At 35.5% G+C, this 22,730-nt stretch overlaps 1 protein-coding gene across 1 annotated transcript; it reads right to left on the bottom strand.

The window, feature by feature from the left end:
* Positions 1 to 2,158: 2,158 nt before the first annotated feature.
* LOC140160095 (SCO-spondin-like) lies at positions 2,159 to 22,261 on the bottom strand. Its single transcript, XM_072183369.1, has 17 exons — positions 22,113 to 22,261; positions 20,912 to 21,045; positions 18,901 to 19,002; positions 18,009 to 18,035; positions 17,797 to 17,838; positions 16,080 to 16,297; positions 15,704 to 15,803; positions 13,849 to 14,007; positions 11,389 to 11,525; positions 11,119 to 11,238; positions 10,527 to 10,692; positions 9,495 to 9,732; positions 7,761 to 7,899; positions 6,506 to 6,802; positions 5,254 to 5,662; positions 3,454 to 3,691; positions 2,159 to 2,387 (listed from the first exon to the last, which is right to left on the bottom strand). Exons 1-17 carry the CDS (start codon positions 22,259 to 22,261, stop codon positions 2,159 to 2,161), a joined length of 2,904 nt encoding a protein of 967 aa, XP_072039470.1.
* Between the last annotated feature and the right edge of the window lie 469 nt (positions 22,262 to 22,730).

The following is a 22,730-nucleotide window of genomic DNA, read 5'->3' as shown; positions in this document are numbered from 1 at the left end:
CTGCATCGATTTAGACAAATGAGGTATCAAACTGTGCGGAATACATTAATCTGTAACATACCTTTGATAGGGTTTGATTTAAGACCCCATCTTTGATTTATGAACCAAAGTCAAACTGGATACTTTCTTTTTGGGATGCGTTTATAACTATATATTATGGTCTTAACGGTGTTTGTACATTTTGTAAGGATAATTGGTTTATCCATTTTTGGAGAGCAATATTAAAATTAAGAATGTCTTAACTGTCTAATTAGCATATGGTTTGACGTGCTTTCAAACAAACTTAGATGGGTGTAGTTAACGGGCTACAGTTGAAACCCATACATCACCATAAGACCGTAATATTCCACAACTTAATCTTCCACACAGGGGATTATGAATTTCAAATGGAGTACCTGAAAGGGTGACTCCATTTGATATCTACACCATCTGTGTGGTAGATTAAGGTCGTATCTTCCATAGGAGTAGTAAGGATTTGGAATCACAATGACCCAACACAAAATATTGTAGAATATAGTGGCGCGTAATCAGAAAGGGCAATTGATATGTATAGCAAAGCATCTGATGTGCAATTGGTATTTACGCATATCCTTACATATCTTTCGGTTGAAGAATTGTTAACGGTGAATTAAAGTGAACCGCAAAGTCACTTACCTCCGTCCCACATGACGCGAAATCCTATATCAGAAGTAACTATGGTGAAGAATCCAGCCTGTTCAATCATGAAATTAGAATAATACTTGGGTATCGTTATTGGTACGTCATTTACCATTACATCAGCATCTCTAATAAAATAAACTTTGGATGATCCGATATAAGTTTCTATAGCTCTGGTGCACGTTACACCTTCGGCTCCACATTCGACCGCTTCTACAACCACGGCAAATTCTCCATTGGCGTGTTCCGTGAAAATATAACGACAATCACCAATGAATGAATACTGTACGCCATCATAGGTTTGGTAGTGACCTTCACCGACTACTGAACATATAGCTGTAAAATAATGATTTACATGTAGTAGTCACTTAGTTGTGCTAAGGACAATTTTATAATAATTGCTGAATTATAGATTAATCAGGTTTGTAGATAAGCCGACTGAATACATTTCTCCTGCACAAATCCAGATTTTAACTCACGATTGACGATTTCGTTTATAATTGTCGATAGACATCTTCAGAATGATGATGGTTGATCTAAACTTCCGGATAGATGAAACCGTCCATTTTCTGGCTTTGTGCAAATGAAATTTATTCAATCTTATAACATAAATAACGGGCAGCTTTTGTGACCAATCATTTAGGTATGATACGAGGCTTAAGCAGCGGAATACGGATAGAAATGCCACTTTGACTTAAACTACATGCTTCTTTACTTACCTGAACAGGGCTCTTTTGTGCAGTCCCACCGAGTTCCTCTGCATGTGCTATGAAAAAAAAATGCCGTAACCTTTCAATATTGTCTAGACTAGAGCTTGAAACGTTTATTACAACTAAACGTTTCGATGTGATATTTTTGATTAAAATAAAACGGATGTCGCAAAATCGAACTGATACCCTCAACCTGGATTATTTAATATCATCGGGAGGGATACGCGTTTGGTGTTAGGGATAACGATCTTACCAAGAATTGCAATCATCTGGAAACATCTCGTCACCACTGTTATAGCTACGACCATCGTGGAAACATGGACACTCAATTGGCGGGATACAAGTATCGTTCTGAAAAAAGGACATAACTGGACATTTGGTTATTTGTGTGTGGGGGTGTGTGGTGGATGCAGGTTGGGAGTGTGTATGTGGTGGTGGGGTGTGTTTATGTGGGGGTGATGGATGCTTGTCTTCACAAAATATGATAAGGCATGAATATGCGGCTCCGTAAAACAGATTCATGAACTTTTATGCAAGTATACAACCACATTTACTTGTTAATAGATCATTTTCATCCCACTGGAAATGACCATTATCATGTATCCTATTACCCCCAAGATTATAGTACTGTATTCAAATAGCCTTCGCGTTATTTGATTGTTCATTATGGTACATAAAACGTAAATACAAATATTGGGCTAGGTTGTGCCTCCTCGGTTAAATTTACGTTTATCCAACCTCAGACGAATTATTCATCCATATAGCATACTGTATCAATCTTTGTATCTTGATTAATGTAATGGATGTCTTACAAGTAATGCAAATCCTTCCTGGCAGACGCAGCCTGGTTGAGGTTCAGCTGTACATGCAACCGCATCTGCTACAAACAAATGGTAGTTCTCGCATGTAATTGGACACTGGGTAGCGAAGTAGGTAAATTGTAAATTGTTTGGACACGATTCCTCTATGTCGCAGTCTCCCTCAATGTCAACACAGTTAAATGTTCCATTTGCACACGTGCTAAATATTAAAAAATGTAGAGAAGAAAGAAGGGAATTTTGAGGTATTTTTCATACCCCCGGTAAAGATATCTGTTTCAGTTGGAAAAATTATGATCAACCGATGTTGTTTATTAAATTATTCTACATTTTTACAGAATGTTAATTGATACATCCAAGAGCAAAGCACTATGCTCTTGGTTAAATACCACTAATTAGATATGGACAGTGCTTGAAAAAAAGAGAGGGACTATTTTCGTGCATGCTATCTGAAGATGGTGCTTAAAAACAATTGAAAAATACCAAGCTGTATAGCCAAAAATTTGCTAAATTTCAGTGTTTAATGCAGAAATGATATGTTTTCTATTATTATTTTACAGTTTTGATGAAAAATTACCCCAAATTTATCCGCTGCACATCGATTTTTCCACCCAGCCTGCGTGCTCCTATTTAGTCCCAATAAAGGAGGGCGCACTTTAAAATTGTGGTCTTTACACCTCAGTGGTTGAAAACAAAAAAGTATCACGTCATCATATTGATAATAATGTCTTTTCATTGTGAGCGTTCCATGTATGAGAAATTGTGCTTGAAATTACCTATGTTTCTATTGAAAACTGTGTTATAGAGAATTAGTGGTGTTGAACCTCTTTTGACGATACTTGTAAATAACTTTGACATTACCACTGCCTTAAAAAATGTGCATTTTCAATTCACACCTTGATTTTTATTATGTCACTAAGCTGGTCCCCTAAACATGATGTCATACATTAGCCAAGGGTAGTACATGACCGTGACGGGTCAATGGGTTATATAACCGTGTTCAGTTATGTACATTGTTCTTTTTTGGTAGTCAGCTTTTGCTATTTATTACACAGCCGTGACATTAGTCACGGCTGTGTCTTTTATCGTACAGTATCTTCTTCTCCCTTTCATTCTTCTTTCCTCTCCTGTCGATATTTATATTTGCTCTAGTACTCACATACTTAAACCGTTTTTGATCTAACTTGGTCACAACCATCACTGGCCATGTCACCATACATTTATAAGCACAAACTCATTACAAGATTTTGACAACAATTTGAACTCACCATTCTTTACATGGCAGCTGAATTACTGTATCAATTGGATAAGATTGATCGGCGTAGAAACATGGACATGTCATTATTAACACACATTGTCCTGCATCATTCAATACCAAACCTTCAGGACAATTGCAACCATCAGTACAATCGTCACCTTCTACGCAATCGTAGGCAAGATCACGACATGTCTGACCACAAGTTGGGCCACATTGGCTGTACAATTGACCAGGTGGACATGTGATTTCTACAAACGGGATAACAAAAATGAAACATAAACTTGCGCTACAAATCCTGATAATCAATGATAGCAACTTGTTGTTCATTAAATCTGGTCAAACAGAAGCTCACGTTTTTGTTAGATGGACTGATTGACGTTGCGACCAAAACCTTGATCTTCAGCTGGGTGTACACTACAAACCGATTCATGGACTAATATAATAGGATACCCGGGGGGGCACTTCAATATGAAATGGATATAGGTGTGTGGCTGGCACTTTCGCACTAAGGGGCATTCGGTGAGAGCAAAATGTAAAAAATATGAGGTCATTGGGTGAGAGCATGATTTTGGGCATTCGGTGAGAGCAAAATTTAAAAAATATGGGGGTCATTGGGTGAGAACATGACCTTTTTTAAATGGAATCTTTGGGTGAGAGCCGAAACAGCACCACAAAAACCTCGAAAATCGAATTTCTAGTTCTAAATGGCTTCAAATTTCATAGTTTCATTGAACTTGTAAGGGTCTTTGGGTGACAGATCAAATAGAAAAAAAGGGGTCTTCGGGTGACAGAGCATGTGTTCGTAAAATAATATGGGGTCTTTGGGTGACAGCGATGCTAAAAATGGGGGTCTTAACAGCCCTACATACGCGTCACCTCCAAAGTTGGTGTGCCCCCGGAGGATACCTGGACGTTCTTTGTCTAAGGTCGCAAGGTCTGGACCTGTCTTGCCTAAAATTTATACTTTCTGGGTTTTTTAGTGCTAGTGTCAGCCGGCTAACTTAGGTCATCCACTCAATTGAACAAGGTTTTGGTTGCCAAAGGTTTGATCGCATCATCGGTGATTCCATCTAACAAAAATGTTAGTATCTGGGTGACCAGATTTGAATAATCACAATTTGAACCTTCTCCCAGATTAATAAGAGTATACACAGTGTTAGTGGTTGCAATATTATTCTTTGTAAATGAATAGCTGCGGCAACTTTACTGCCATAAATATCACTTTATAAGACTGTGTATACTTGCAGTCATCTGGGATTTGATCAATTAGTAGATAATTAAATCTGGTCCACCAGAAAAACTCACTTTTGGTGAGATGGAATCACCAACGTTGCGGCCCAAACCTTTGGCCTTCAGCTGGGTGGATGATTGACCTCGGATGACCCTAAATCATCCACCCAGCTGAAGGCCAAAGGTTTTGGCCGAAACGTCGGTGATTCCATCTGACCAAAAAGTGAGTTTTTCTGGTTGACCAGATTTAATTATCTACTAATCAGTTTATAAGGCACCACATCGAATTTTGTCCTATAGAATTATCAGTGCCTGGTTAGGTACTGATGACTCTTAACATCACTCCCTGGAGATTTAATAAATTTTATTCAGCATAATATTTAACAGCTGCATAGTGTTACCGTTCTTAATTTAAATGCACGAATGCACTGTACAAATGTCCAGGGTACGATGAAAAGTGCCATTGGTACATCTTTGGGCACCGATAGCGGTATAGGACCAAAAAATATGTCGTGCCTAACAATTTACAAAACCATTCTAGTACTTTGTCGAAAATGTCTTACTTTCAAATTGAACTTACCACAAACGTCATATACCAGCTGATGTTCATGCCAGTCTATAAAGACCCCCGAATTGGCGCACTCGTTCGAATATGCAGATATGGCATTACATAAACAGTGATCGACTGTATCCGATTGACATCCGCACACATCGTACCTACAAATTTCATAATGTACTTGTGGATCCGAGCTACCATGACATGGTCTGAAAATATCGGAATTGATGATGGCGCATTTTTCAAGAGCATATATATTCATTTGCGAATTGAGATCACACGGGTGCAGATTGTAATCTATGATAGTCTCTTGACATAACGGATCGAGAGTAAACTTTTGAACAAAATTTTCTTTGTCCGTTTCAATATCGCCAGAAGGTGTGAAGAAGTCGTTGTTTTGGTCACCGTCATATGTGCCACATAATCCCCGAACCTAAAATGAAGATATAATTGTAAGTTGTAAATATTACACTTCTATGGTAATGTAAAAATGTCAAAAGTTGTAAAATGAAAATTTTACAATAAATTCTACAATAAATTTGACAATAAATTTGACAATAAATTTGACAAACCAAACAATTTGACAAACCAAATTATGTAAAGTCAATTTGTCAAGTATCTATAAGGACTATCTGGCTGAGCCTTGTCATACCGTGATATATATATATATGTAGTGCAAGCACAATAGAAGTAATTTGTGTTTAGCATTTTGTAGCATATTCTACATAATTAATATTTTGAAAATTTAAATGAACTCTAATAGCCTCTAATTAATTATGCAGATTAAAATTAGCAAAGCGCTAAACGTAATATACTTGTTGATATCTGTTGAACCATACATTAAAAAGATGGTGTTAAATTTTCGCAACACCCGCTTGAAGGAAAACGACCATTTGTTATTAATTATTTTTATTAGAGTTTTGCGAAATTAACAGAGCATGTGCATGAGCCACATACATCGCACATTGTTGCTGCACATTTCATCTTGCGCCATTGATATATGCGCTTCGACAAAGACGCGCTTTGCAAAGATATAGATAATTGACCTTTGCGGTAAATCGCATTAGCTTTTGCGGTTAGACCTGATATGTCGTCATTTGACGTCACGCCGATGTGCACATGCACATCGTTTAGCGAACATTTCTGCGCATTTCAAAGCCGTGAAGTGCACAGTAACGATGTGCGCATCGGCGTGATGATATCACAGGTCTTCCCACAAAGGCTTATGGGATTTCCCGAAAAGGTCAATTACCGAAAACGGGACTATACTAAATACCTTATCCATATAAAATGGCGTCAATGTTATGTATAATCTGTCCATACCGTCCCATTTCACCCGCAAACCAAAACTCTCTACAATAATAAACGTTGAAGTAGCTCGTCGGATGGATACAAAGTAGTTTTCAAATGGAATTTCAACTTGGGCACCATTGATAGAGACCTCATTATTCCTCAGAAGTGTCACCTCGGTAGTATTCACAAGGATGTTTATACTATGTGTGCATGACACTGTTCCACCACTACCGCAATCTAGCGTTTCACCTGTGATTTGCATTGTGTTCCCAACGTAATCCTAAATTAAAAATCAGGAAAAACATATATATAGGGTCTAGCACTGATCGAGGGCTTAGAGCCAGAGCTAGCTATGTTCATTTGTTTTCTCAATTTCATGTTTCTCATTTCGGCAACAAATGTACGGTTAATTATGCCCTCCATAATAACTGCAAGTGACTTTGGGGTATATGCATGGTCACTTGAACAGTTAGTTAGACGTAAGTGACCATGCATATACACCAAAGTCAATTACATTTTCTTATGGAGGGCAGGATTAACCGTCCCATTTGTTACCGAAATGAGTAACGTGTAATTAGGAAAACAAATGGACATAGCTAGTTCTGGCTCTAAGCCCTCGAGTTAATGCTCTGCGTACTATCCATAGGCTTCAACATAAAAATCTAAATTTTGAGATATATATCAAGAGCTATTTTGAGAACAACTGGGCTTGTTTGTATTCATTTTAATGCACTTTTAATGGTGATTCCAAATATGATCATGAAATGTACAATTATGATTTTTTTAAATATATTTTCTAAACCTGTCTGCAGTCGACACCCGCGTGGAGAGAGTTAAATGATTGGCTAAGCATCACTAATCGTTTATTAGTTTGTATAAAATTAAAGTTAAATTTGTGGATTTATAATGCATGATGCTAACCCACAGGCCTCTGCACACTTTACACATTTTCGCTGACCAATGTGGCCCAAGACACAGAGATCACCGGTCTAAACAATTAGACACTACATCAACGTTTGCTCATCAAAATGAAAACATATGTCAATGTCCCCGATCAATGGACATTTTGTTCTGGTCAAATACTTCCTGACACTTCATACGAAACCATGTTGCCAGCATAGTAAGCAAAATGTTTTAAAGCGTAATAAATCAATACTTTTACAATCAAAGTAAAATGTAAAATTGAGAAATTGTTTAACAAATAAGTTTTACAAACAAACAAATAAACAGCAACATACCTCAACAAGTGTATAATGGCAACGACCCTGGAATGAGTATTTCTTTTTATCAAACGTAATAAAATGCGGATCACCAATTATTTCGCAAGTTGCTTCACAAATATTGTTGGTACAAATCCATTGGCTTGCTTCACACATGCTGTTCATGACAAGAAAGAGATAAAAAAGAGGTTTTGATTCATATAAAGTGTAATACGAAGTAAAAAGATTAAAACTTTACGTCTTATTTGTTACCTGCACGTATGAACTATACACTATGAACTATTGATAAAATGAGGCCAATATCACTTACTGATATTTTTGCTAAGGTTGCCGAAGGGTTTGTGGCAAAATGGATTGTGTATGATATTGAACCATACATAGATATAAATCAATTTGGGAATGTCAGTGGTATATCAACATCCCATTACCTGATCAATCTTATGCACACACTTTTCCAAGGTTCAGATAAACGCAACAATGTAGGAACGGTAGTCCTCACGGACTTCTCCAAGGCATTTGACCTGGTAAACCACAATATAGCTGTTGAAAAGTTGATTGCTTTGGGGGTCCGGGGGGCTATCGTTCCTTGGGTTTGCAGTTTCCTCAATAATCGCACTCAGTGTGTAAGATATAACCAAACCTTGTCTGATTATGCCCCCTTGTGTGCTGGTGTCCCGCAAGGTACCAAACTTGGTCCCATCATTTTTCAGGCTGTCATCAACGACGCTGCCACAGTTTACGTTGGTTACATACGTCCCCTATTGGAATACTCTGATGCCATTTGGCATTCAGCGCTCACAGTTAAACAATCAAGTACACTTGAGCGAGTCCAAAAAAGGGCATGCAGAATCATTTTGGGTGCTAATTATATTTCGTATGATAATGCAGTTAGTGTATGTAAGCTAGACTCTCTCTCTCTGCCAGGAGGGAACAACACTCGCTTAAGTTCGCGCAATCGCTTGCTAAATCAGAGCGTACCAACATGTTGCTCCTCCAAGCAGATTTGCTGAAAGCCCCATTCCCTACTACATTAATCTGTTGAATAAGCAGTAGTAGCTTGTGTGCTGGTGGCTTCCCATTGTGCCCTTTTGCATCTCTCTGCTATTTTTCCATGCCAAGTTGCCTTTTTTTTCTTTTTTTTTCTTTATAATTATGTTGTGTAATTGATTTCTTTCATAATATTTGTTTATTGTCTCTTGTATAATGCAATTCGGCCGTTTGGCCGCGATGTTGTGCAGGTTAATAAAATAATATCATATCATATCATATCATATCATATCATATCATATCATATCATATCATATCATATCACATAACTGTAAAAGTGTAATACGTTTAGAGCGTGCTACATACACTAAGCCTTGCTTTTGAAACTTCGAGCCAAATTGGATTTTAATTGTTTAGTAGTTCTTTTACATTTACAAATTAGAACACTTAGTAAAATATCCATTAAATTTCACCCAGCATTGGGCAAAAAAAATGGTTTATTAATTTTTAAAAATTAGTCTTTATTACTTTTATATACTTTAGACAAACAATTTAGCAGTTATGAGGCCCAAAATTTTCCATAATTCCAGGCTTAAGAAAATTTACCCTTTGTTGGTTAACGGGGAGGTAAGTCATTGTGCCTCAAACGCAGAATTCTGTCATTATTCTTTGCTTAGACTGGGTAAACCCAATGCCTCCGTGGCGACGCCACTGACCTTTCTTTAAGCCCAGCTTTGAGAATATCGGCCTTTTAACATCACTTACCACAGGTTGCACCCAACCTTTGTAGTGGAACCGGTTGGATACTTCTGTCTATTGTGAAGACAAGGACACTCCTCCACAGTTATGCAAACACCCTCTTCCTCAACTGTTCCTTCCGGACACTGACACCCCTGGACACATTCATCTGGGCAATGTATCGCATCAGTTGGATAACTGAGACAAGTAGCAGGGCAGAGGCTACTACATTCTGTGTATTCCATTATGTCTGGACATTGCTTAGCTGAAAAAATCAATTAATCAATCAATCGGTCAATTAACTAAGCAGCTCAGTTCAGGTTTATTTACACATTATCACATCTTCACATGAATACAATTTATAATGATATGAATGATTGCATATATGGAATTGGTAGTATCAATCAATCAATCAATCAATCAATCAATCAATCAATCAATCAATCAATCAATCAATCAATCAATCAATCAATCAATCAATCAATCAATCAATCAATCAACCATAAAGTTGCTATTTACCATAAAGGTATCCATTAATTGGAACCGATAAAAAGGCTGACATTATGATTTTTCTTGTGCATATATCTATTGCATTAACGTGAAGCTGCCCAGTCGAGTTAAAACCACGGACGGGGGCTTAGAAGTGGGTCCCAAATATGTTATAGTAAGCTCGCACGAAACTTTGATTTTAACGGCAATTTTGGCCAATATTTAGAATGACTTTAGTCACAAGCCCGACTACTCTATAATTTTGTTACGTACAAAAATGACTGAACATATTTGGGAAACCACTTTTCAGAATTGACAGCCCCTTACAAATGCAAAATACAAAATAGGCTTGATAAAGGCGAAATTTGTTTTCTACCTTCGGAACAATTTTGAACACATGTAATGTCCTTTTGTTTGTATTATTAATTTATCATATGACAAATGACAATTTTGCGTTTGATGTTAAGTAACAAACATGATATTAAAATTCTTTGGCAGGTGGACAATGGTATTCAACACCAAAAGTGCCAATAATTAGGTAAAATTCTTCGATATGCATCCTATACTTACGACAAAGGCTATCACTTCTCCAATCAAGGACAACGTTCTTTGAAGCACACTCCCTGGCATAAGCTTCAAATGACAAGCATAGCGCCTCCATGTACTCGTCAACACTAGACCCTCCAAACATACACAAGTCGTACTTGCATTCGTCGATATATTTGGCTGGAAAAATCTGCAAAAAATAGACACACCCATCAATACACACGATATTATGTAGGCATTAAGAATTTCATTATTTTCTTTTATGATAGGTTCCAATGAATAAATATGTGTCACACATCAACAAATGTTTGCAGCCTATGAATACATTTTGTACTGAACCGTTTCTGAAGTTTATATTTATTAGGTGTTTTAGCTTACATGTCTGTCTTGTTTTGCTATAAATTCTGTTTCAGATGTACGTTAAATAATGTTTTGTTGTTTGTTAATATACAGTTTGCAATCTACACGCAGTTCTTACTTTTCTGTTTTCTATTTTAGTTATTAAAATAGTAATAATAATAACAATAGTGATAATACTAACAACTACTATAAATTGTAGTAAAATATTCAACATAATTTTTCCCGCCAAATTTATTTGGGTTTACTAAATACTCACAGTGTTATGGCATGCTTGGAAATCCGCAGCATCCTGGATAACTTGACATAGGGCTTCAGCATCAGCTGCACGACTTGAATACTCTTGACATGGATATTCCTCATTTACAGCAGAGCAAAACTAGAAAGTTAGGCAATATTTATTTTTTCAATGAAAAACAACACCTTACTATATACAATAATGTAAAATAAGAAAATGTAAAATTGTGTCCCGCTAATCTAAGCCAATAGTGCCCTCTATAGTTATAAAGAGGTTTAAAATGTAACATACTTTCTTTGCAAAATATCTTGCCCGTATTAAAGACAGCTTAAATCTAAAACCATACCTCCCTGGTCCAGCAGCTTCCCAAGACATCGCAAACTGTGAGGCATATGTAGCTTGGGCACCATCTCTCATCTGCAGGTCATCTTAATAATATAAATAAAATAAAGAAATAACATTTTGGATAATACAGTTACCGCCTAAGACTAGCCAATTTAAGACTAGCCTTTTAATAAAATATTAATCTTAAGTGAAAAACATTGATTTTTTGAACAAATCTGTAAAAATCATTATTAAAATAAAATTGCGACCCTGATTTTTCAGGATTTAGGGTCGGTCGATTGAGGGCAAGACAACAATTTTGTTGGGGCTTATTGCCATCGATTTAGCTGAAAAGGCAGCGGAATATGAGTATAAGAATATTAAGGGTACTACACCCTCGATAAATTTGTGTCTATTTTTGCATTTTCTCAAAAACTAATCACACACTGGTAACAAAAGTTATGTATATTATTGGGGCAAGGAATTCAATTACTACACTGGAATTTCAGTGACCCAAGGCAAGCGGTTTGTTATTTATGATACGAAATAAGGTACCGCTAGGATGTACCTCATTTCCTATCATATATACAGAACCGCTTGTCTTGAGTCGCTGAAATTTCAGTGTAGTAATTGGATCCCTTGCCCCAATAATATACATAACTTTTGTTACCAATGCGTTATTATTTTTTGAGAAAAAATGCAAAAATAGTCACAAATTTACCACAGGGGTTTAGTACACCCTTTGCCTTGGTAATGACAGAAATCTTAACTATATATGACAGAATGATTCATTGATGATTGGAATTCGACATGCTGATTAACTTCGAGTCCTTGATCATGAACATACGCACAAATATATGTAATGACTTAAGGGAACTGGAATGAGCGTTATGAGCGTTTCGACAGTATTTTTTGTGGGACATAAGAGCACATCAGACCTATCGAATTGCATTCTGAATACAAAGAATGTCTTTCTGATATCAAATAATTTTAATTTTAATTAAAATTTGATATTTTTCACATTTTTGAGATATAACAGTCCTCGAAGTAAATTTTATAAATTTAATGATATAGTCTTAAAGTGTATGTAGCTGGGAGGAAAAGCCGACGATCAATTGAAAATTTTGACCTTTCATATTGAAGATATGGATTTTTTCCCAAAAGACCTTCTTTATTTTGGTGTTTTGGGAAAAAAATCCATATCTTCAATACGAAAGGTCAAAATTGTCAATTGATTGTCGGCTTTTCATCCCACCTACATACACTTTAAATATAAATCATCAGATTTATAAAATTTACTTCGAGTACTGATAAATATCAAAAATATAAATTTTTAATGATTTGCCATAAAATGTGTATTACATTGCAAATTTCATAAAATGAAAATTATTTGATATCAGAAGGACATTCTTCGTATTCAGAATGCAATTCAATCTGTCTGATATGTCCTAATGTCCCACAATAAATACTGTCCAAACGTTCATACCCCTTCCCTTAAGCTATATATGTAATTCATAATTGTTGCGTCACTGGTCGAATCTTTAATTACATACATGCATAAACACACAAGGTATTAAAAACACTATTCACCCTTAAAATACATAGGGTATTATAGCATTAATACCGCAAAAATCTTAAACACCCAAAAAAACCCACACAATCCAATTAAACAAACAAGTTTTAAGATGACCCTTGAAATTGTCAATGTACGAAGCAGTTCTGAATAATTCTGATGTTGATTGGCTAAGAGTTCCGTACTTTTGCAGCTGAGACACCGAAATGGCGAAAACCGATAGCTAACTATCTACATCGGAGTCAGCGAGCGGGAAAATAGAAGTTTAATTGTGCGCGGATGTAAGCAGGAGCCAAGGTATTAAAGGATTTGTACACGGAAACCTTCCGGGTGTTATTATACGCAACGATATACCATTTTAAGCCACATTATTAACTGGAAAGGTGACAAGAAAGGCAATGGCTCGTCTACTAAGCATCTCAATTGTACTACACATTAGTTACTGTTTCTATACTTAGTTGTTTAACTTCTAACCAATCAAAAGGGTTTCACTTGGGCAATCAATCGGACCTTGAGCTACACATGACATTGCACGTTATAAGAGGAAATCATAAAACATAAGCTGAAAGTATAGATGGGTGTTGACCTCAATGTTTATCAACAAAGGCAAGGGACTGGTATATAGATATGCTTCAGCGAACTGCATATAACCACCCTACTGTTCAATAGCCTTGTACTGTGATGTGGCGGGAATTTTAAATTTTGATGCGCGCATACTGCCAGTCAAGGAACAATGGGAATTGTGATGATGCGTGAGCACACTGCCAGGCAATGACGTCACAATTCAAGTTATTTATTGTTATGCAATAAGAAAACATTCAAATGGTATATGTTAAACGCTACAAACTACTCACTGTCTGGGTCATCATCATATGGACCACATATACCAACGACGTTTCCTTTAGATAGTGCCGATAGGACAGACAGGTGAAAGGTCATTTTGCCATCCCACTTGGCCAATACAATGTTACTCTCAAGGAATTTGTAGTCGCCGATTTGCTTGATTGTAATTCCTAAAAAACAAATAAATGATATGATTTTATATTCTTGTGTTGCTGTAGGTAACACAGACGAAGAAATAGGTTGGTGTTGCACGATACTTGTTGATATCATTGCAAATAAGGTAGGATTTGGTTAGAATAAGCACAAAGTGTGCAAACTGAAGCAAAGGTCTTTGGTTTAATCTTGTATGTTTCCTGACATAATCCATTAGGTATAAGAGGTACCTGATTCAGGCTTAAAGGAAGTGTCCGGCAATCACAACATTAGGTCTTATATGTTAGAAAAATAATTATCAAGCACGAATCACATGGTTTTATTTCAATCAAACTCATATTAACCATAAAAACGAATAAAAACAGCCGTCTCTCAACACGCGATATTCAAAATTCCCGCGCCGAAATGTTCTAGAGCAGTGACGTCATGGTTATTTGTGCTCATTTGTCGACAGGCTTCATTGAACTATTGGGACGTCACTGCTCTAGACAATTTCGGCGCGGGAATTTTGAATATCGCGTGTTGAGAGATGGCTGTTTTATTTGTTTTATGGTTAATATGAGTTTGTTTGAAATAAAACCATGTGATTCGTGCTTGATAATTATTTTTCTAACATATAAGACCTAATGTTGTGATTGCCGGACACTTCCTTTAAATATCGAATACCTTATGCATAGTATGCTTAAGTCTTCAACATCTAATGCATACAACAAAGTTAAGGTTGGGGCTTTTGTATACTATTGTGTGATAAATCGTAGTCTAAAGCAGGGCCCGGATGGTCAGGGTTAGAATAAGCCTTACTTAATGCGGGCTCGAGTTGTGTCGGAATCAAGTTATCTTTTTAAGGGATTCGAAGTTTGCTCGGACAAATAAATGATAAAATTGTTATTCTTGGGTTGCAGTAGGTTTAAACACAGACCAAGAAATAGGTTGGTGTTGCACGATACTTGTTGATATCATGGCAAATAAGATAAGATTTGGTTAGAATAAGCACAATGTGTGCAAACTGAAGCCAAGGTCTTTGGTTTAATCTTGTATGTTTCCTGACATAATCCATTAGGTATAAGAGGTACCTGATTCAGGCTTAAATATCGAATACCTTATGCATAGTATGCTTAAGTCTTCAACATCTAATGCATACAACAAAGTTGAGGTTGGGGCTTTTTTACTATTGTGTGATAAATCGTAGTCTAAAGCAGGGCCCGGATGGTCAGGGTTAGAATAAGCCTTACTTAATGCGGGCTCGAGTTGTATCGGTATCAAGTTATCTTTTTAAGGGAGTTTGCTCGGAGTCGGACACGTTTGGACTCAGACTTTGCTCGGACTCAATTATTACTAGACTAAGAAACGGCTTGGGGTCGGGCTCCGATATTAACTGCAGTCGAGCTTCGAGGATTTCCGGCTCGGCTAAAGAAGTGGGATCTCTACTCCGTTGGTGACTACTAAAATATTCCGTACTGCATAAAGCAGAGAACATCAGTATGCATTGAATATAGTGAATGCTAACACAAGAATCAGACGGAAGCGAAGGTTACGATAATACATTTGGTAAAGTACATTCTAAATCGCATGTAGAACACTATGTGACTGATTTAATTAAAACGTTTAGTTAAGATGTACTGTGGAGATGATATGCATGGTATGGCTGTTGCCCTAAGGCTGGTTAAACGCCTTCCGTTATTATACTTCAACAACATAAAGTATTGCAATTACCATCTTGTAAATATGGAAAACTGTCAATGTAGATATCGTTGAAATAAAGATCAGGACCATCAACTGCGATGACGTCAAAACCAAGAACCATTTCAACTCTCTGAAAGAAAAAAAAAAAAGAATTAAAAAATGTATCCAATAATATGACGTTCTGAACGAAGACAAATACTATAATAATGAGCCTAATTGTGGGTAATCGAAAAATGTCACCAAATGCAGAGGGTTGTCTGGATGTCATAAGAAAAAAACAACAAAGAGCATCTGAACAAGTTTTATTTCAGTTCCTTTTTTATCTTATACTTTATCTGTAGAATAATAAATTAAATTTAAGTGATATTATCTTGAACACGAATAATAGAGATAACGGGCTTCACACCTTGTAACACGTATCCAGTGAGGAACAATCTATATTTTTAATTGTTATATCAAAGGTGCCATCAGTAGCAGCAGCCATCGTATAGGTACAACCACCGTTGAAGCTGAAGTCTCTCTCGTCAAATGAACGGAAATGATCTCTACTCCAGGAACTACAGGTGGCATATTGACGCAGACTCAGAAGGTCCACGTCTGGACCCGATGTCACTGTAGAGTTATCTAGATGTGATATGGAAATATGGAAAAAAAAGTATAGAGTATCTGAACAACAAGGTTAACCTGATTTTCAACTTTCCTGTTTTTTTGACTCAACATTATAAAGCAAAGGGTGCTCCAATACGTTTTAGACTTCTCTACTTTCCAAAACTGATTTACTGGCGAATAGCTTGAATTGGTAATTAAACTTTCCCTCATTCATCATTCACACCATCCTGTCAATTAAAGGTATGTATAACACCAACTATTTAGAAAGTTAATAGGGTGTGGTGTGAACCTATTAAGTTTCCATAATAACTAGCTGTCAAAACTAGCCCACCATGACAAATAAGGAAAGTAGAGAATCCTGAAACGTAATGATATAACAGATTCCCGTCTCACTGAAAACCAGTAATATAAATAATACCGTATACAGGGTGTCCCAGAAAGAATTACCGGACAAAGGAATTTGGACGTAAGTCGAGAAATTGCCCGTCTTATTCTGCATCTTATATGTTAATTTTACTGGAATCGGTTGACTGATTGCGAAGAAATGAGCGATTACATAATGCATGCGTCAATTCACTTCATTCCAAGTTTGAAAGAAAGATCGTTCAACACAATGCGCTGATGCGCACTAGTGGTTAGCTGTCAATGGGCTTCATATTTTGTTCTGTGAAATCCTTTTTGTTCTTTTTAAACAATCTGTTTCTTGCAAAACATTTAATTTGGTTTTGTTCAAACTCGATACTTGTAAATATCTTTTTTGGTTAATGTTGATTAAATGTTGCATAAAGTATTATTGCATAATGAATTCCAGCTGGCTTAAAAATTTCTCACACGCACATTAATGTTTTTGGAATATTTCCAAGAAATTGTAATGCAAAGTTTAAATCTTTTAAAAATTCAACATTAATGTTCCATGGTATCAAAAATCACACGTAAAGCTGTAAGCACTTGATCGTTGTCATTCTTGTCTCAAGTTTTCTTTGGAAAGTTAAAATATACCATATTTGCACAACCTACCTAAAGAATTAAAGTTAGAAAACTTCTAATTGCAGAAATCAAAGTATTCTCGGACAAACTGTTATTCATCTTTAGTGAAAGCATGAATAACATAACACCGTCGGATTATAAAATATATAATGTGGACTAAATTTAATGAGATACACAAACTCTAGGAAGCGGTGAGCAAGTATGATAAAAGCGACTGTTGATCAAACTTGGAATGAACTGCATTAATGCGCGCATTATGTAATCATTAATTTCTTCGCAACCAGTCAACCGAATCCAATAAAAAATTTCGTATGTGATGAACAATAAGGCTATGGGCTACATTTTAATTCACTCGGTAATTTATTCTGGGACACCCTGTAGCAAAACATTTGCATTATCCTTAAGTGCAGGTTGTTGGGATAATAAACTTATCAAATACGGTAGTTCACTATAAACATAAATAAGCTATAGCTTTATATAATTCAAAATCAGCGAATCAGTTATGATTAAAGTTGTGTATGACTTACCAAATCCCTGTCTCTTGAACATGAATGGAGAAAGATGGTCTCCTGCAACAGTAGACAAAACAAATTACTATTACTCTGATGAAAGACATTTTGCTCAAAAAGGTGAGCTGTTTTGGGAACAGTGTTCGAGTTTTCAGTTCATCTTAATTTAACTTTATTATACATTGTGTGTTTCTCCAGTCTATGTTTTCTTTAGAAAATTATAAACTTACCAAATAAGGATTCCTCAACGTGAGCACCTATTAATAAGATATAAAAGTGTCATAATGGTATATTGTGTTAGTATGATTTGTGTAGTATATTAGTATATAATACATAAGGAACATGTTCATAGTCTTTGTTAAAATGTGTTATTCATTTACCACGTATTATAAAATTGCATATCGTAGCTCATTACAATGATTTACCCTTAAAGAGGAAGCCCCGTCAGTGCAGTTCTTGAGGTTGATCCAAACCTACCTGGTTATTTAATTAATCAGTTATCTTGAAAGGTTATCTTTGAATTTGACAGGTGCTAATTGATGTTTTAATGTTATTGCATCCATTCGCACCTGTCAAATTCATAGATAACCTTGTGACTGATTAATATGATAACCAGGCAGGTTTGGTTCACCCCAGAAGAACTGCTCTGGTAGGACTTCTTCTTTAAACTCTGGTTAAAAACTGGTGGGTATAATGATGTATCGTATGAATCGAAATCAGATAATGGTAAACAACATTGATCGAAGCACTTATGGGCATTAAACTGTTTTTTATCCTGCCTGATTCGTATAGCGGCAAGAAGATCAAGAGTTGGAATTTGAAACAGTCAAATTATGTTTCACAGAGGTGAATCTTAGATAGCACGTTACACAACAGTAAAAAATGGTCTGATTTCCTCCATTCAAAAATTACATTCAAATATATAAAAGGTTAAGAATTACTCTTAAATCTCAATCACTGTGCCGTGACCGACGTGCTTGAGAACAAAAAGATTTTCAATTGAAAGTACTTATTTTTTCTTCTTCAGTTGCGCCCTACACCAATGCCCAAGGAAGAAGTGTTTCATAATTTTATTTTCAGAGAGGTATTTGCGAATCTTTCAAGTAGACTCTATTTGCATACCCTGTTGGTGTTGACATACATTTCCTTCGTAGCCTGCAGGACATCTACACACATCAGGCTTAACGCATGTGCCATGGTTCTCACATGGAGGCTCACAAATGGCTGAAAACAAGGAAATAATGACGATAATGTGGTACTTGTATTTATCATACTATTGTATTATATTATATTATATTATATTTTATTATATAATATATTATATTATATTATATTATATCATATTATTTAATATAATATAATATAATATAATATAATTTAATATAATATAATATAATATAATATTATATAATATAATATAATATTATATTATATTATATAATATAATATTATATTATATTATATTATATTATATTATATTATATTATATTATATTATAAGATACTCACGTATATCACAATCTGTTCCTGTATATCCCTGGCAGCAGACCAATGAGTACGGTTTCGTCACCACCCTAAAATGGACGGAACGCAATAATGTTGGTTAATTTCGTACAGCTTAGTGTGAAGAAGTGGAACTGGGGGGGGGGAGAAACTAATGTGCTGATTGAATCAGTTGTGCAAAATATTTAAATGGATTTATTTTGATCTTCAATGAACATACAAGCAACTTTGAAGTTTTAGTACTTTTTATACTATGACCATAAACCCAGCAAACACAAAAACGTTTTTAAAACGTTTTAAATAAGTTATATTTTGGGTTTTGGTTTAGGTAAAAACGTTTTAATAACATTAAAATGCCGGGTTATATAAATGTCATGAAATCGTTTTAAAACACACTACAACAATATTTTTACAATGTTTTCGAAAATGTTTTCGAAATGTCATTGTAAACTATTTTTGCAAACATTTTTGGCCAAATATTTTGTCAACACTTAAATAACATTATGTTAAAGTATTTGCCCACAGGAAACACAGAAATGTTCTTAAAATGTTTTTTACAAAACGTTGTAATAACATTTAAATGTCGGGTTATATGAAGGTCATGAAAACATTTTAAAAACGTTATTGTAAATATTTTGGGCAAACATTTTCTGCAAAATATTTTTTCAACCCCAAAATAACATTATGTTTAGAATGATTTGTACCATGTTATTAAAACGTTTTTATATCCTTTAAATAACCCGACATTTAAATGTTTTCTGTAAAACATTTGTGTTTGCTGTGCAGTAAATTACCAACAAATGTTATTTAATGTTATGAAAACGTTTTATACCATTAATGAACCCTTTATATAACCCGACATTTAAACGTTTTCTGACAACCTTTTATAACCTTTTGCAAATGATGTCGAAAACGTTTTGTGTTTGCTGGGAAGACACATGGATTTAATTGTGTCATTTCGTCATATTTTTCACATGTAGTCGTATTGAGTTGGGTTATAATGGATGAGTCCATTTAGGGGGCTATCATTTACAAAAAGGCGGCGTCAATAAAATTGCGACACCCCCTATTTCGTCAACAGCTAAAATTGTATTTAAATCAGTCTTTTTGAATAAAATAAACACACTATCTGTGGTCATCTTGTGACTGCCTACATTTTGGTCATTAAAAATTTTATGACCCCCTATTTTTCATTCCAAAAATTTATGACCCCCCCGTATATTTGGGACCCCTTTCGAAGAAAATGATAGCCTCCTTAGTGAATTATATATTTTTTGTTGTGCACAAATGTTAACTGATATGATATGTTGAAGACTGTAAACATGAGTTTTTAGGGATGTTAGTGGATTTTTGGAATTTTTGGGCGCCATCTTGGATTTAAGGACAAATTGTGGTGGTCCCGGGCTTATTTTACTCCTTTCAGCCAAAGTAACATACATGTCAAGTATGGGTTTGGCAGGAAAAAGTAGTAGTTTCTTCCTGTGATGGACCTGCCTATCATAGCTCAAAAATAAAAGATCAAGATGTGGAATTTGTGTATCTAGGGGTCATATTTTGAGTGTTCAACCATATTGGGGTTAAGGAAATGCGTCGCGTTAGATGAGGCTGTTTGAGTGATTGCAGTTACTTACCTGTAAACTGGACACATGGTAATACCATTTTCCTGGAAAACGGGCTTAGAGCTGTCACGTGTCCATGTGGTACTTGAGAAGTACAGGTCAACACAACTGATGACATCTGTCTCGTTGTACTTTGTGGCCGGGCTCTTACAAAAGTGAGATGAATGATGTATACTGAAAATATGTCCATAAATACGAGATAGTTTTGTTTTACTCTCTGAGTGGAATCTAGAGCAGTGACGGCGGAAGTATTAAACTTAATGGGTGGGGACGAACATAATTTATTCTGGCCTTACTGGGAGGAAGACAAAAAGGAAGATGCACAGGGTAACTATTTGTTTTTGTTCTATTAGGATTTTTAGGGGGTGGAAAAAACATTAAGATCAGGAGTGGTCTTTTGATAAAAAAGAAACTTCATTATTTTGGGAGACACAAAGTCACGTGCGTCTTATTCTTAAACTAAAATAAAGAAGCCCAATTATTATGTCTGCAGTACAAATCCCAAAATTTTCATGATTCATGTTTTATGTCATTAAATGAAAGAGCACACATACACTAGCTTCATTTCAATGAGCAATGGCCAGTTTCTTTAAATTGCAAATCGCCTGTTTTGTGATACGGTTGTAAATTCAATGAACTATGACTTTGCTAAAGAACGCTTACAAATTGATATGATAGTTCAACAATCAATTAGCCTCAATGCCATCACTGCGTAGCAGATTGGAGAAAATACATTCATATTAAATAAAAATCTGCATACTTTTTTCCAGGCAAGCTTTAATTAATTATAGCATTATGTTAATAATTAAAAAATACTTCATCGCGTGAGTGCCTGCAAAAAGATGTGACATTTTCGGCGAAATTGTGTTTTTGATGGATCATGAAGATTGGGTAAGATTGCAAATTTATTTAAGAAATATTTAACTATTAATAAGTTATGGAGTAAGTGCAGTTTCTTGCAAATATTCTTTTTATTAACTGGGCGTATAATTAAAATAAAGTTTAAGCTGCTGTATACAATAAGCTGTTGACCTGTTTAAATCTAAAACCAGCTTTTATTTATGGAGAATAAATTCTTACTTACGTTCCCAACACGCCAGTAATAGTCACTAGTAGTAGGCAGAAAGAAAATCCATCCAAAACATGCAAGGTACGCAAGGCCATCCCGCTCTATATTAATCCGAGATTAATGCCTTTAGGCTAGCTTTCAAACCTTTTCTTTAGTAAGATATCCTTTCCTATCTTGATATCAAGTCCACATCTAGGACCACTGTCATGGTTTTTGTCGAATCCAGCCTGGAATGTTTGCCTCAACAACTGATGAAAGACTAACTTGGTTTGAAGCCGCGCTGGTGTTATCATATTTGCGTGGTGAAAACCAATTACGATACCAAATACAATTGGTTTAATATAATAATGTAGCACTTTTTAATTACAATTAAAGTATTGACTTTTGTGCTTTTATGCACTTTTGATTGTACCACATGTTGTATAAATACAAAAGATGAAAAGCTGACTTTGTCAAGCTATGTGTCAGGTTGCGCTATTTGAAATGTCGCTGATTTGTTTTTTAATCACACGAACCAATTTTTCTCATTGTCGAACATACAATGTCAGAAATCATGGTTTTGACTATTTCAAACTTTTCGTGCTGATTTAAATTTATAAAGTGTAATACGGGGTGCTCATAACTCTGATATGTATTAGAAATGATAAAGATGGATTTGAGTAGAGAAACAACGTCTGATTATTTTGGCACCAAACATATCATATTGGTCTCTATGCAGTGAACTAAACATACTGCAGTTACTGTCCGTTTTCCTATACACAA

This window comes from Amphiura filiformis, chromosome 9, assembly GCF_039555335.1.
Source record: "Amphiura filiformis chromosome 9, Afil_fr2py, whole genome shotgun sequence".
NCBI lineage: Eukaryota > Metazoa > Echinodermata > Ophiuroidea > Amphilepidida > Amphiuridae > Amphiura > Amphiura filiformis.
The sequence above is the reverse complement of the archived record's forward strand: the minus strand, read 5'-3'. Positions and strand labels throughout refer to the sequence as shown.